General features: G+C 43.0%; 2 protein-coding genes across 2 annotated transcripts in view; both read left to right on the forward strand.

Annotated features, from left to right (window-relative positions):
• CDC42BPA (CDC42 binding protein kinase alpha) overlaps window positions 1–16,612 on the forward strand; it is a 370,767-nt gene that overhangs the window by 157,949 nt on the left and 196,206 nt on the right. The gene's annotated exons all lie outside the window — the stretch shown is intronic.
• Window positions 2,734–5,611, forward strand: LOC115648965 (zinc finger BED domain-containing protein 5-like). The gene is made up of 2 exons (XM_030557373.1): window positions 2,734–2,952; window positions 4,573–5,611. The coding sequence occupies exons 1-2, from the start codon at window positions 2,819–2,821 to the stop codon at window positions 5,030–5,032; spliced, it is 594 nt and encodes a 197-aa protein (XP_030413233.1). The 5' UTR covers window positions 2,734–2,818; the 3' UTR covers window positions 5,033–5,611.

Consider the following 16,612-nt stretch of genomic DNA (forward strand, 5'->3'; position numbering starts at 1 on the left):
GATCTCATCTGGGGTGATGGCGGACATCCCCACTTGTTATGATTTGGCTCATATTTCCACAAGCCACATCAACGTGCATTCTACAAGGGCTCAGGCTTCATCTGCCGCCTTGCTGGCTCGTGTTTCTACCCACGAGATCTGTCGCGAAGCTCCATTGGTCCTCGGTCCATACCTTTGCTTCGCAGTATGCCCTGGTTCAGCAGTCAAGAGAGGCTGTAGCCTCTGGCTCAGCAGTTTTATTCTGCCACATTTCACTCCGACCCCACCGCCTTTGTAAGGCTTGGATTCACCTAACTGGAATGGATATGAGCAATCACTCGAAGAAGAAAAGACGGTTACTCACCTTTGTAACTGTTGTTCCTTCGAGATGTGTTGCTCATATCCATTCCACACCCGCCCTCCTTCCCCACTGTCGGAGTAGCCGGCAAGAAGGAACTGAGGAGCGGGTGGGCCGGCAGGAGTATATATGGAGCGCCATGGTGGCGCCACTCTAGGGGGCGACCTGCCGGCCCGCTGAGTTGCTAGGGTAAAAGTTTTCCGACGAATGTGCACGCGCGGCGCGTACACCTAACTGGAATGGATATGAGCAACACATCTCGAAGAACAACAGTTACAAAGGTGAGTAACCGTCTTATCCTCCAGATGGCCATGCGCCCATGTATCCACATTCAGCTCTTGCCAGACCTCTTAGCCCAGGACAGAAGTAAGGTCCTTGAACCCAAGCCAGCATCACTCCATCTGACAATTTGGTATTTGGACAATAAACTTAAAAAAATCCTACTTGGTTTCTGTACAGCCCATCCTTAGCAACAGCAGAAAAGACACAAAGGAAATACTATAATAAAGTGAAAGATTTTCTGTATGGTGTCAGCATCAGCAGCTGCCCTTGGAGGTTTCCGAGATTCCAGCTATACTGGTTTACTTCCTCTCTCTGAAAGTGTCAGGGTTGTCCCTCAGCTCTTTATGAATGTACTTGGCAGCTGTTTCACTCTCCCAGTGGATGACTATACAATCTTTGCTCACCTGATTAAAATTTCTGAAGGACCTAGTCAGAAACTCTCCTCTGGTGTATGGGACCTCAATCTAATCCTATCTGTATTAACAAATTCCCTATTTGAGCATTTTGTCTCATGTTCCTTTGTTCATCTATCTATGAATTTGCCTTTTTGTTTTGTCACCTCAGCCAGAAGCATAGGAGAGCTGAGGGCCCATATGGCAGACCCTCCAAATGCAGTCCTGCATAGGGATAAAGTTTCCCTAAGGTTACATCCTAAGTTCATTTGGAAGGTGATCTTGGTATTCCATCTGAACCAAGTCATCCACTTTCTTGTCTTCTACCCAAAACCCCATGCCACCAGAGAGGTCAAGAAGTTCTGTCTCTCTGGATGTCCAATGAGCCTTGGCCTTCAACCTACAGAGGACAAAACCCTACAGAAAATCCCCTGTTTTTCTCCTTTGCAAATGCAAAGACTTTAAGTGTATTTTCCGATATATTCTGCTTTGCTATGAATTGACTGTGACCCCACCCCAGAATGTGCGAGAGCCAAATTGACTAGAGTCCAAGCTACATCTTCTGGAGATCTGTGGCATAGCAACAGGGGGCTGTGTGCATAACTTTAGTATACATTACACCCTGGCACAGGCTTCTACAGCAGATTCTCCTTTGGCAGAGTAGTCCTTCTGTCAGTTGTACAGCAGGGTCCCTTGCACCTTTTTTCTCAATGAATAGTACTGGTTACTTACCTGGAGTTCTTCGAGGTGTGTGGTTCCTATGTGTATTCCACTACCTACCCTCCTTCTCTTCTGCTTTGGATCCTTATCCTAGGGCAGCGGTGGGCAAAATATGGCCTGCGGGCCACATCTGGTCATCAGATCATTTATTCTGGTCCTCAGCTCCTGCCAGGGAGCAGGGTTGGGAGTTATCCCTGCTCCGGCGCTCTAGCTGGGGAGCAGGATCAGGGGCTTACCCTCACTCCGCGTGGCTCCCAGGAGGCAGCTGGCATGACCCCTCCCCAGCTCCTGTGTAGTACACAGAGGCGTGGCCAGGTGGCTCTGCACACTGCCCCATCCACAGCTCCCATTGGCCATGGTTCCCGGCCAATGGGAGCTGCAGGGGTGGCACCTGCAGACAGGGCAGCGCATCGAGCTGCCTGGCCATGCCTCGGAGCCAGAGGGGAGACATGCTTATGGGAGCTGCTTGCGGTAAGCGCCGCCTGGAGCCTGCACCCCTGAGCCAAACCCCCTCGTATGTCAACCCCTTGTTACAGTCCTGATCCCCCTGAAAACCCCTCGCTCCCAGCCCAGAGCCCCCTCTTGTACTCCAAGCCTCTCATTCCCAGCCCCAGCCCAGAGCCCACACCTCCAACCAGACCCCTCACCCCCTCGTGCCCCAAAAGCCTGCCCCATCCCTGATCCCCCTCCTGCCCTCTGAACCCATTGGTCCCAGCCAGGAGCACCCTCCTGTACCCCAAACTCCTCATCTCTGGCCCCACCCCAGAGCCCACACCCTCAGCTGGAGCTCTCACACCCCTCCCCAGTACCCCAGCCCAGATCCTCCTCCTGCCCTCTGAACCCACTGGTCCCAGCCTGGAGCCCCCTCCTGCATCCCCAGCCCCACTCCACATCCCTCACACACACACCCTGCACCCCTAGCCGGAACCCTCACCCCCTCCTGCATCCCTACCCCCACAATTTCCATACTCCAATGTGGCCCTCAGACCAAAAAGTTTTCCTACCCCTGTCCTAAGGTTATTCATGGCAGAGAAGGAACTGAAGAGGTGGTCAGTCTGCACTGCCCCTTATACTCTTTGTTCAGAGCATGAGAAAGAGAAGGCACATGCATGGACCAATGGACACTGTTAATAAAACATCTTCTGGTCTGAAGTGCATGGAGCACATGGGCACCTTGAGTGGAATACGCCAAGGGACCACACACTCCAGATACTGTACAAGGTCAGTAGCCAGTCTTTTCCTGTTTCTTTCACATTTAGCATTGTCACAAATGTCATGATGTCCTTGTCACGATACACATCCATGTGTGGCAGATAGGTGACTGCAGTGACGTGTTTTGACAACTGTTGGAAAAGTTTCCATTTTTGTTCTTGTAGTTGATTTTAATAATATTTCAAAAACAAGATCCTGGAATAAATTGTGGCAGGTTTGAGGGATATCAATCTCATGATCATAGGGATTCCATAGATGGCAGTGAGGAAGAATCAGAGTAGGCAATTCGGTGCACAGTTAAGTTGCCTACTGGAGTGTATTGGGCTATCTCCCTTGGCATAAAGATCGAGGATGCAGGAGTAGGAGGAAGATGGGTTCAGCCTTGGAACTAGGAGGAAGTAGGTGTAAGGGACATTGGATTAGGAGGGACTGTCTGAAAATGTGAGAATATATCTGAGGAAGACAAAGGGACTAGGATGGGAAGAAGAGTCTGTGGGAGGAAAGCTGAAAGCAATTCTGTTTGGGAGATTGTACCAGATACATGTACACCTGGACCTTGTTTAGCCTGGTCTGACCACAGAAAAGGCTACATGGGGAAAAGACTGAATACATTCACAAAGAATAAATTAAAAGTTCAGGTCTAACTTTCTCTTCAAACTTAGTTTTTCACATTCTTAACAAATATTTATTTATTTTTGCCTAAGAATATGTATAGCAATGTTTTTGAGACCCGTGTACCACTTACTAAGCTAGAACATGATCCAGCAAATGATTGCTCATGGGTAGAGTGAAGTCAGTGGTGCTCTATACAAGCTAAATTCTGTGCTATTCTCTTAATAATACTTAACATTTATATATTACTTTACACCTGTGTTTCCCAAACTGTGTTCCGCGGAACACTGGTGTTCCATGAAAGAATCGTAATTAAAAAAAGAAAAAAAAGTTTAATTTTTTTTTTACTTTTAAATTTGGTATATTGAAGCGTAGTTTGCAACTCTTTTTGAATGATTATAATTATCATAAAACTCTTTTTCCGGTTATTGATAGATCTTGTATTGAATATCATGGCGTAAAGAGAACGAGGCACACAAGCATGTTGACGTCTACCCCTTTCAGGCATGTTTCAGTTAGTGACGTTATAGCCGTTCGGCTTGAGGCTGTGCAAACTGCAGCGGTATGCACACACCATTCTCTTTACGCCATGTCGAATATAACATTCGATCAACGTGTTCAAACCTGTGGGTCTTTATTGTGTGTGCGATAAGCACAACTAAACTAGCTTCACTCGAAACAATATAAATATTTGTGACAAACAAAATTTGACAAAAATCAGTATTTCTAAATATTGTTACTAAACCTAATCACCATGGATTTGTGGCTAAAAGAAGGAACTTTGAAACGACAAGGAAGTTCTTCTGGTACTCCAACTGTGGCCAAAATAAACGAGCAAAATATTGTGACACTTCAAAGTGAGGATGAACAATCGCAGTCTTTTGTTGCCGAAAACTCTGTTAGTGCTATTGAGTTATCCAAGGTGAAAGAATTTCCACCGAAGTATATCAAAAAACAAGAAGAAGCAGGTGTTAAAAGACCGAGATGAAAGTATGATGAAAGTTATTTGTCTTTCAGTTTTACATGTGTTGGAAATAAAGATGTTCCTGATGTGCAGTGCGTTGTGTGCAACAAGATACCAGCAAACAGTTCATTGGCTCCAGCTAAACTTTGTAGGCATTTGGAAACCAAGCATGCTGAATACGAAGACAAAGATGTAAGTTTTTTCAAGAGGCAGTATGACTCACTTGGAAATTGTAAACTTTTGATGATTAATATTGCTCAAACAGACAACGAAAGTGCAACAGAGGCATCTTATCGAGTAAGTTACTGTATAGCGCTTGCCGGAGAAGCTCACACTATTGGAGAAACACTTATCAATCCTTGCGTGAAAGATATTGTAGCGTGCATGTTGAGCGAGCAGTCTGGAAAAAAAATTGGTGCTGTACATTTGTCAAATAATACTGTTGCACACCATATTACAGATCTTGCCAATGACATAGAAAGAGCTAGTTTGCCGACTGAAAATTTGCCATGAATATTCATTGCAGCTAGATGAGTCCACTGATGTTTCAGGATTTGCTGTGCTATTAGTATTTGTCCAATATAGATTTAATAATATTATTGAAGAGGACCTGCTCTTGTGTGAATCTCTGCAAAGCAACATGACTGGAGAAGAAATATTCAACTGCATCAACAATTTTAACAGAAAGCATGAAATTAGTTGAGGAAATTGTATTGATGTATATACTGACGGTGCTCAGGCAATGATCGGGAAAATGAAGGGAGCAATAATGCGAATCATAAGTGTGGCACTAGAAAGCACTAAGAGCCATTGTGTTCTATACAGACAAGCACTTGCATTAAAAAAAAAAATACCAGCATATCTGAAAATTGTGCTCGATGAAGCAGTACAAATTATCAATTTTGTCAAATCTCAACCATTTCAATCCAGGTTATTTAAAATTTTCTGCAAGGAAATGGATAGTTAGCACAAAATGCTTTTACATACGGAAGTGAGGTGGCTGTCCAGAGGAAAAGTGCTTGTGAGGTTTTTTGAGCTTCGTAGTGAACTACTAAAAAGAATGGGTACTTGTGGCACCTTAGAGACTAATATTTATTTCAGCATGAGCTTTCGTGAGCTACAGCTCACTTCTTCAGATGCATAGAATGGAACCCACAGACAGGAGATATTTATACATACAGAGAACATGAAAAGGTGGAAGTATGCATACCAACAGGAAAAGCCTAATCAATTGAGATGAGCTATCATCAGCAGGAGGAAAAAAATAACTTTTGAAATGATAATTAAGATGACTCATAGAAGGTGTGAAGAGAACTTAACACAGGGAAATAGATTCAATTAGTGTAATGACCCAACCATTCCCAGTCTCTGTTTAAACCTAAGTTAATTGTATCCAATTTGCATATTAATTCGAGTTCAGCAGTCTCTTTGGAGTCTGTTTTTGAAGTTTTTTTGTTGCAAAATTGCCAACTTCAAGTCTATCATTGAATGGTTAGAGAGGTTGAAGTTTTCTCCCACTGGTTTTTGAATGTTATGATTCCTGATGTCAGATTTGGGTCCATTTATTCTTTTGTGTAAAGACTGTCCGGTTTGGCCAATGTACATGGCAGAGAGGCATTGCTGGCACATGATGGCATATATCATGTTGGTATATGTGCAGGTGAACAAGCCCCTGATGGCGTGGCTGATGTGATTAGGTCCTGTGATGGTGTCACTTGAATAGATATGTGGACAGAGCTGGCATCGGGCTTTGTTGCAAGGATAGGTTCCTGGGTTAGTGTTTTTGTTCTGTGGTGTGCGGTTACTGGTGAGTATTTGCTTCAGGTTGGGAGGCTGTCTATAAGCGAGGACTGGCCTGTCTCCCAAGATCTATGAGAGTGAGGGATCATCTTTAAGGATAAGTTGTAGATCTTTGATGATGCGCTGGAGAGGTTTTAGTTGGGGGCTGTAGGTGATGGCTAGTGGCGTTCTGTTATTTTCTTTGTTGGGCCTGTCCTGTAGTAGGTGGCTTCTGGGTACTCTTCTGGCTCTGTCGATCTGTTTTTTCACTTCAGTAGGTGGGTATTGTAGTTTTAAGAATGCTTGATAGACATCTTGTAGGTGTTTATCTCTGTCTGAGGGATTGGAGCAAATACGGTTGTATCTTAGAGCTTGGCTGTAGACAATGGATCGTGTGGTGTGTCCTGGATGGAAGCTGGAGGCATGTAGGTAAGTATAGCTGTCAGTGGGTTTCCGGTATAAGGTGGTGTTTATGTGACCATCTCTTATTAGCACAGTAGTGTCTAGGAAATGGACCGCTTGTGTGGATTGGTCTAGGCTGAGGTTGATGGTGGGATGGAAATTGTTAAAATCACGGTGGAATTCCTTAAGGGCTTCTTTTCCATGAGTCTAGATGATGAAGATGTCATCAGTGTAGCGCAAGTAGAGTAGGGGCATTAGAGAACGAGAGCTAAGGAAGCGTTGTTCTAAGTCAGCCATAAAGATGTTGGTATGCTGTGGGGCCATGCGGATACCCATAGCAGTGCCACTAACCTGAAGGTATATATTGTCCCCAAATGTGAAATAGTTGTGGGTGAGGACAAAGTCACAAAGTTCAGCCACCAGGTTAGCCATGATATTATCGGGGATACTATTCCTGATTGTTTGTAGTCCATCTTTGTGTGGAATGTTGGTGTAGAGGGCTTCCACATCCATAGTGGCCAGGATGGTGTTTTCTGGAAGATCACCGATGGATTGTAGTTTCCTCAGGAAGTCAGTGGTGTCTCAAAGATAGCTAGGAATGCTGGTAGCATAGGGCCTTAGGAGAGAGTCCACATAGCCAGACAATCCTGCTGTTAAGGTGCCAATGTGAAGTACTGGTATTCTTCACTTCAGATAATTCAGGACGAAAATGTAATAACTATCTGACAAATTCCACATGGCTAATGAGACTTGCATATCTTGCAGATATTTTTGCAAAATTAAATGAAATTAATCTGTCGCTGCAAGGAAAGAATGTGACCATTTCTACTACAATGGATAACATTTTGTTGTTAAAAAAAAAAAAAGTGGAATTCTGGGCATCTTCTGTAGAACAGAATAACTTCGACTGCTTCCCTGCAGTACATGAATTTCTGACTGAAATGAATTGTACAGTCCATGAAGAAGTTTTCAGCATCATTTTACAGCACTTAGGTGACTTGCAGGCCTCTTTTATTAGAATATTTTCCTACAACTACTGATGATAATGCTTGGGTTCGAAATCCATTTGTAATTACAGCCAAACCAGTCAGCTTTAATGTGCATGATTATGAAAGCCCAATTGACTGAATTTCTGACTCTAATTTGAAACAAAAGTTTAAGGATCTTATGCTGAATAATTTTTGGAGCACCCTAATAGAAGAGTACCTTAATGTGGCTAAACGTGCAGTTCGAGTGCTCCTTTTTGCTACAACTTATTTGTGTGAGACATGATTTTCATATTATACAGCAGCACAAACCAAATATAGGAATAGACTTGACGCTGTGCCTGACATGAGGATTCAACTTTCCAGCATTATTCCTAATATTAAGCGAATTTGTGATAGAAGAATGCAGAAACACTAATCCCATTAAATCCAAGTTTGTATTTCTGTGTATAAAAATAGATTTTCCTAGTAAAAATCTAATTTGTTTGGTGTTTGTGTATATATAAAAACAGGTTTTTTTAAGTAGAACACTGTTTTTAATTTTGATTCTTGCGCTTGATTTTTGTACTACTTTATACTGGCTTTCCAGTTAGACATTGTTGTTCAAGTTATCATAAATTTGTATTTTTGCTTTATTTTATAAAATAAAATATATGTGAGCATAAATAATGCAATTTTTATTTCAAACCCGAAAAAGTCTACAAAATAATATAAGTGTTCCGTAATAGACTAAAAAGAGTTCTATGGCCAAAAAAATTTGGGAAACGCTGCTTTACACGTTCAAAGCATGTTATAATCATGAATTAATCCTAACTACATATGTATGACGTAAGTGGATAAGTATTCTCCCCATTTTACACATAAGGAAAATAGAGGCAGAAATTCTCACCCCCACTCCCCTTCAGCCCCTTTATGTTAGGCAAAATGGCCCTAAATGCCCTGGCTCCCCTGAAGAACAGTCCTCCCAGGCACTGCAGAAGATAGTGTGAGGATCCCTCTTGAGCTCTAGCATAGGGGACTTTGAGGGGATTGGGATTCTCCCCTGCAGCACCTCCCTCTTGTCGCTCTGGGAATTAGCTCAGTCCGTAGGGAGCGCCCTCTCCTGGTGGTGTCCCATCCATCCCTCGCCCTTCGTTGGCAGCTGGACCCACGTTGCTCCCTTCTGCTCGCGGCGTCCCCTTCAGGACACTGCTCTCCGGTAGTGCCCCCTAGTCTGTTCTCACCCCCTTCTGGAAGGATCTGTGTGTGTGTGTGTGTGTGTGTGTGTGTGTGTGTGTGTGTGTGTGAGCTTAACAGCAGTCCTCCACCTGCTGCAGTGGCCATCCACACCCCAAAGTCTAACCCCTTCCATCAGGGGTATAGCGTAGTCTAATATGGCCACCTCCCACAGCTAGGTGCAATATAAGGGGGAAGGGGGGGACCCAGGCCTGCCCGCTACTCTGGGTCCCGACCCACGGACCTTCTAGCGGAAGTCTCCTTGCCCTTCTTCTTTCCCCTCACTTGCTGTCCGCTCTGCCTGGGTCACTTCCCCTCTGATCCTTTTCACCCTTTAGGCCCTTCCCTCAGGGCCTGCAGCCTGGCAGGTTGTGGGCTGGAGTTCCCTTCGGCTCCCCCAAGCCTGCCCAGTACTGTGCTATCCCTGGTGCTGGTCTCCTAGCTCAGGAGGACAGACCTTCCCTGTTGGAGGTCTGGGAAAGACTGCCTGCTCCTCTCCTAGGCTGCCTTTATATAGTGCTGAGCCTGGCCCTGATTGGCCGCCACTTGCTCAGCCCTCATTGGCTCTCCCACAGGCCTTCCTTGATTGACTGTCTCTCGGCACAACCGCTCTAACCTGCCTTAGCCCAGTCTCTCATAGGGGTGGGGCAGCCGCCCCACTACGAAGACATACCAGGGTGGGGATGGGCATGGTAGAGGTTGGTTGAGATTGGGCTGCACCATTGTGGAGATTTCAGGCATCACTCTGTGGTCCATGGAGTAGCCTAAGAGGCTGCCATTAATTTAGGCCTCTAGGGCTGTCTAAATTACACCAGAAATGTCTTCAGCTCCCAGAGCAGCCCAGCATCAGGAGGCTACAAAGGTGGCTTAAATCCACCTTAGCTCTCACCTCTTGCTGGGCTGCAGCTTCTGTGCCTCTGAGAGCAGGGGTGGACACCTGAGCCTGAGAAAGAGCCAAAATTTACCAATGTACATTTCCAAAGAGCCACAGTAATATGTCAGCAATTGCCCGCAACCTCCACTCCCAGCACCTCCCAACCACCAGCAGCCCTGCCGATCAGCGCCTTCCCCTCCCTTCCCACACCTCCCAATGAGTTGTTTCATGGTGTGCAGGAGGCTCTGGGGAGGAGCAGCAAGGGCATGGCAGGCTCAGGGCAGGAGGTGGGAAGGGGTGGAGTAAGGGCAGGGCCTGTGGCAGAGCCAGGGGTTGAGCAGTGAGCACCCCCCGGCACATTAGAAAGTTGGCGCCTGTAGCTCCAGTTCCGGAGTTGGGGCCTGTACAAGAAGCTGCATATTAACTTCTGAAGAGTCGCATGTGGCTTAGAGGTTCAAAGCCACACAACGACTCATAGCACACATTATATGGATTAAAAGCTGGCTAACTGATCGGAAGTGGTTCTTGGCCCTATGCTAGCTAACATTTTTATCATTAACCTGGGAGAAAAGATAAAATCATTACTGATAATGTTCGCAGATGACACAAAAATTGAAGGGGGGGTGATCAATAATGAAGAGGACAGGCCACTGATACAAAGCAATCTGGGTCTCTTGGTAAGCTGGGCGCAAGCAAACAATATGTGTTTTAATTTGCAGCTAAATGTTAATGTATATATCTAGGAACAAAGAATGTAGACCAGACTTCTAGAATGGGCAACTCTATCCTGGGAAGCAGTACTCTGAAAAATTTTTGGCAGTCGTGCTGGACAGTCAGCTGAACATGAGCTTCCAGTGTGATGCTGTTGCCAAAGGCCTAATGGGATGCTTGGATGCATAAACAGGAGAATCTGAAGTAGGAGTAGAGGGGTTATTTTATCTCTGTATTTGGCACTGGTGAGACTGCTGCTGGAATAGTGTGTCCAGTTCTGGTATCCCCAGGTTCAAGAAGGATGTTGATAAATTGGAAAAGGTTCAGAGAAAAGACATGAGAAAGATTAAAGGATTAGAAAACATGCCTTACAGTGACAGATTGAAGGAGCTCAATCTACTTATCTTAACAAAGAGAAGATAAAATGGTGACTTGATAGCAGTGGTGCTCAAATTTTCCTGTCGCTCCCCACCTTACCAGTAATGGAATCTGTCCATGCCCCTCTCCATTACTTCACAGTTGGCTCAGCAGAGGAGCTTGCGCAGACGGAGAGCTGGGGGCAGTATTGGGGATGAGAGGAGCTGAGGCTAGAGGCGGAGCTGGCCTGGGGTGGAGAAGGAATGAGAGTAGAGTAGGGAGCTGGGCTGGGCTGGGGCTGCCAGCTGGGCCTGAGCTGGGCTGGGGACAGAGCAGGGAACAGATTGGAGCTCTAGCTGGCGGCAGAGCTGGGCTGGGTGGTGCTCCCTCCCTGCCCCTCTGAACATTTTCTCTAGGCCCTCCTGGGGGGGGGGGCATGTCCCACAATTTGGGGACCACTGGTCTATAGGTACCTGCCTGGGGAACAAATACTTGACAATCAGTTTTTCAGTCAGTCAAGAGAAAGGTATAACAGGATTCAGTGGCTGGAAGCTGGAGCTAGACAAATTTAGACTAGGAGTAAGGCATAATTTTTTGACATTGAGGATAATCAACCATTGGAACAATGTACCAAGGGTCATGGTAGATTCTTCATCATTGACAATTTTTAAATCATAATTGGATGTTTAAAAAAACTCTTCTCTAGGAATTATTTTGAGGAAGTTCTCTGACCTGTGTTATACAGGTCAGGCTAGATGATTGCAGTGGTCCTTTCTGGCCTTGGAATGCATGAATCTGAATGTTAGAGCCAGTATTAGAATTTGGGAATATTCAGCTCCCAATCTCATGATACCCCAGATTGTCACGAAGCAATTATAAACATAAGAATATCCACGTACTGGCATGTGCCCGCATATATTGGACATTTTTCTTAGTGACGAATGACAAATCCTCACTTACATCCGTATTGAGAAAATATTTTTGAAAGATTAAACATCTGTGTCCTTTTTGGTCAGTGCTTCAGAAGTGCAGCTAAGTATGGGATGTGAGCTGTCAAGTTCTAGCTATTCATAAATTTTTCCGATTCTTACAGCTGAAAAGATTAAATATGCAAATCATAAACACATGTAATTACTGAATGCTTTGAACAAGTACACATGACCCACAACCCTGCTCAATCTTATTTTATTTCTGGACTCCTAAAAGTTGTTCCTATATTTTCTCTGGAATGGAATGTATTTTGACATTTTAAAACCAGAAATATATCAGATCTTCTACTTTTTTTAACTTCAGCTTCTGTTCTGAAATTTAATTTTTAGCTGGACTGTATTAGAGAGCTCTTAAAATGGAGCAGTTGAATTCTCTGCAGAGCTGACATCCTTTCTGAAAGAGAGCTAACGTAAGAATAAATCTGTTAAAAGAATGAAAGCGCTCTCTCCTCTCCAGTCATGATTGCCTCTGCCTTGCTTTTAGTAGGAAAATACCATTTTGTCCTCAGTAAAAATCCTCCTGTGGACATCCCTGAAATATTTCCTTTCAGCTAGCAGAGAGTTTAGGATTTAAGATCATTCACCAGATGCCCTTCATTTTTCAACTATAAACTTTGTTGCCAGTATGTCCATTTTTGATGTGCTGAGTCGGGAGTTTGTTGTCTTCTGGGTGTGTCCTGTATTTCTTGATCATTAATTTGCTTAAGTGGAAAATTTTGGAGTGGAGGGCATATCTGAAAAGTTAGCAGAATTGAGTGGTGTGTGTGAGTCAAGTCGACACAAGAGTGAGCCAAATGTGCTGGGTTTTGGTAAAGTGAACTATAATTGTGGCTTTAAAAGATCACAACTGCATATTCTAAGCATGTTTACCAGACTCTGCAACAGACATAATGTCCAAAATACATGAGAATATGTACTTACCAAGACTGCTGAGAGTGAAGGAAACAGGCAGAGCAGGAAAGGAAAAAATAACATAGATTATTTTAGTAGTCTAGTGAAACTGTATTGCTTTGAATTGTTGTAAGATTTAATTTTACATTACCGAGTATAGGACTGGTATTGATTTTTAGTGATCATTCATAAAACTAATGCTCCTCTATATGTGTTATTCCTTTGTAAAGGTAAAGAAACACTATGATTCTGAGCTTTTGAGATTCCTCCTCATTCTTCCATTGAATAGGGCAGGAAATCAAGGACATTTCCACAGTCTCTGGGTTTCCATATTTCCTCCAGGACCCTTGGCTACAGATGTCGATATCTTTTCCCAGAGCCACCCTTCAGGGAGGTTTCCAGTCTGTGCAAGCTAATGCTGCCTTGACATAGATTTTCTGGCACCAATGGCTGTTGCTGCCAGGTTTTCCTGAGGAGTTTGGGATGGGATGGAAATATTCTGAAACTACCAGACTCCAGGATACTGATTGTCCAATGGCTTCTGCGCTAGAGCAGATCTAGTCTCATCCAGACATCGAAAGATTTCTTAGAGCATTGTCTCTGCTAGTTCAGCATTCCGTTATGGGGCTTTAACCTAGTTTAATGTTATTAAATACCCATTTAAAATACTACATTCTGTGTTACTCAGGGTTGCATTTTTAGTGGCTGTAACCTTGGTCGGAAGAAACTCAGAATTGGAGGCCCTAGTCACAGAACCATGGTATTGCTTATTCCACACTATGTAGTATTAGAGATCTAGTTTTTATTAAACAAGGCCTTTTGCAAGTCACAGGAATTGCCCTGAACTGGTACATCTGGAAGAAAAAGAAAAAGCAGTCCTGTTGTCCACAGAACCCTCATGGTGTGCTTAAATATTAAAATCCTCTTCCTTCATCTTCTGACACCCAGCTTTAGAGAAGAAAATCATTGATTACAATATGGCCAAGTTGTAGGAGGCTGGCAAGGCAAGATCTCTCCTACTTTATCTGTTCTGATGAGTCTTTCACTCATAAACTTACCAACCCCTTGGGCTGGGTGGTTATAATCTGAAGAAGAAAACCCTTAGCAAGCTAAGAACTTTTCAGGTAAAAGACACATTTTTCCCCTTCTTTATTATCTTTTTATACTTGTTCCCTTTCTCACTGCAGATAGATTTGGCAAATCCCCTGTACACATCAGCTTGCAAGAGGCATAGAAATGGATTTGCTATATTCCCATTTAGAATGGGTTTTAATGTGATTTTTTTTGTAACAAAGGGATGAAGATCATTGCCTTAGGTGAAGATGAAGGATGCAACCAGGAAGTCTTTTTCTTTGACTGAGAAAGGTGCCTGTTAGTCCTGTGTTCTGATTGGAGAGACTTAAAGATCAGTTCTACCCACTGATGTCTGTATGGCACTTCCACTGAATTGGACCATATAAAAAACTAGCCTTGCCTTCCACGTAATAATAGTTATAGCAAGGTTTATTAGTAGCTGAGTGGGATGGAGCTCTCAGAGGTACAGCTAATTTGGGCCTGAGGGCTGTTCTTCCTTGGATTATGCAACATCTTTTTTGTTGTTTTTTTTTTATTGTTATTTGAATAAGCCATCCTCATTTGGAATATTCCTGCTCTGGTGTGAGGATTCTTAAATTACTAGGACACTCAGACTCAGATCTTCACAATGTAATATAATCAACTGTTACCGAACCTAGTTCCTCACTATTGGTGGCATCCCTCCCAACCAGGGTTTGTGAGGACATTTTGATCTAGAGTCAACCAACCCAGATTGGCAGATATAGTGAGCAGAAATTTTGTTTAACTGTGTTTTGGATTGCTGTTACTCAAATCCTTTAATAGGAAATCCTCCTGCTTCCTTTTCTCTGCAGTAGGTTAAGTTAGTTGAAATGTTTCCTCCTTGTATCCTTCTAGAGAATTTTCATATGGAGACTCTGAAGCAAAAGAATCTGATTGCTAAAAGTGGAGATAAGGAGCTGTCAGTCCAAATGGTCAGAAGTGTATTGGAGAAATCCAAATAGTAGTAAGCATTTCCCTGGCACTACATCCTCAAAAGATCCTGTATAATGTCATTTTTCTCTAATGACAGAATGTTAATATCTTTTAACTTGCTAGACTAGAAAGATGATTTGAAATGATGTAAATTAGGATATTGCACATGAAGAGAAATTTTTGTATAAGGTCACACTTGGTTTGATGAAGTGAGGCTTTGTGGTTGGGTTCAGTGAAGCTAGGTTTTATATCAAAGTTATATCAAAGGCTTTTATTGACTGAAGTGCAGCAATATTTATGCTTTTCAGATGTTAATAAAGAAAATTTGGGGGGAACTTTTAGTATTTCCTTGAACAGCAGGACCCTGTGATCTTATTGCCACTATAACTTGGTGCTGGGGAAAAACAACAACAACAAAGGAGAAGAATCCAGCTAGAAGAAGAACTATGTTATGGACAAAATTAAAAAGTGGTGTAATTCCAGTGAGGTCAGGAAAGTTTTTCCCCGTTGAAGACTGAATGTGTACTAATGGCTTTTATACAGAAGACATACTGTCTCTTAGGGCCCAGTCTTGCAGTTCTTTACTCATGCAAAATTCTAGTTAACATTACTAGGAGTTTTGCTTAAGTAAGGACTGAAAGATCAGGCCTTAAACAGACTTTTCAATACACTTCTGGTTTCCTATAAATTTAATAAAAATCAGCATTTTATTCTGTAAAACATCTGTGAATCTCAACTTGTTTTATGTATTAGCAGAATATTATGGTGCAGGCTTTGTGATCAAAAAGGCCCTTTGCTTGTGTGACACACAACACTAATATCATGGAATGGTATGCTGGTATAGCTGGAATTACATTGGGGGTTAGGGCACTGTATTTAAAATTTGAGTGATACATACAGACTCTTAGAAGTTGCTCTAAATCAGGCTATGCACTCAAGAAGGTTGTTTCCATGGACATATGGAATGGTAGGGAGGGGGGTTTTCAGCACCTACACAGTGCGTTTTGGGGTTGACCACTGAAATGGGTGTGTACTGGGAGGCACCTTTAAAGTTAACCTCTTAATAAGCATAATCTAGCAGGAGAGTTCCAGGGAGTTTTTCAAAGTCTGGTTATGATCTGCATCTTCCAGAACCCACTCAGACTGTGTTCATACATCACAGATGTCATTTGTTTTGGCCTATTTACTCCCATCTTTATGGATCATTCAATATCAAATAATCTTTCTAAGAACCAGCGCTTTCATTAAGAAATTTTTTTCATAAAAATGGATTATGGCTAGCAAAACAATCAGTCCTCTGACTCAGGGCTTGTCTACACTGAGAGATTTTTTTTGTTTGTTCACTGAATAGCTACACTTTGTGCAAACCCCTGCTGTTGACACACAGAAGTGAAGTGGCTTACTACGGGTTCAAATTAGGGTAAGGTGTATCAGTCTAACTTTTTATGTATAATTAAATATTAATTGGGTGAGAGAGAGAACAAGAGAGACACATTGACTCTAGAGCCAATTGGTTGGGGCACTTATGTGGGAGGTGAGTGACTCCAGTTCAAGTCCCTGCTTCAATGAATACTTAAAACCATTCCACTTTTTGTAAATAATTAACAGGATCATTTTTCCTATGTTACATTTAATAAAAGGGTGTTTGTGTATAATACGCACATATGTAAGGATATTTTAAGTATGTGCATAAGTGTTTGTGTGTATATATATTTTTATGTTTGTGTAATTGTATGTAAAATAAATACAAATTATATTGTCTTTGCTATGCAAAGAGCAAATTGCTTTGATAAAATCTCTCACGTTGGACTAACCTGAAGCACTAACATTTTCTACAATTTAAAACAGAACTCTACATGTT

Source organism: Gopherus evgoodei, chromosome 3, assembly GCF_007399415.2.
Source record: "Gopherus evgoodei ecotype Sinaloan lineage chromosome 3, rGopEvg1_v1.p, whole genome shotgun sequence".
Classification (NCBI taxonomy): domain Eukaryota; kingdom Metazoa; phylum Chordata; order Testudines; family Testudinidae; genus Gopherus; species Gopherus evgoodei.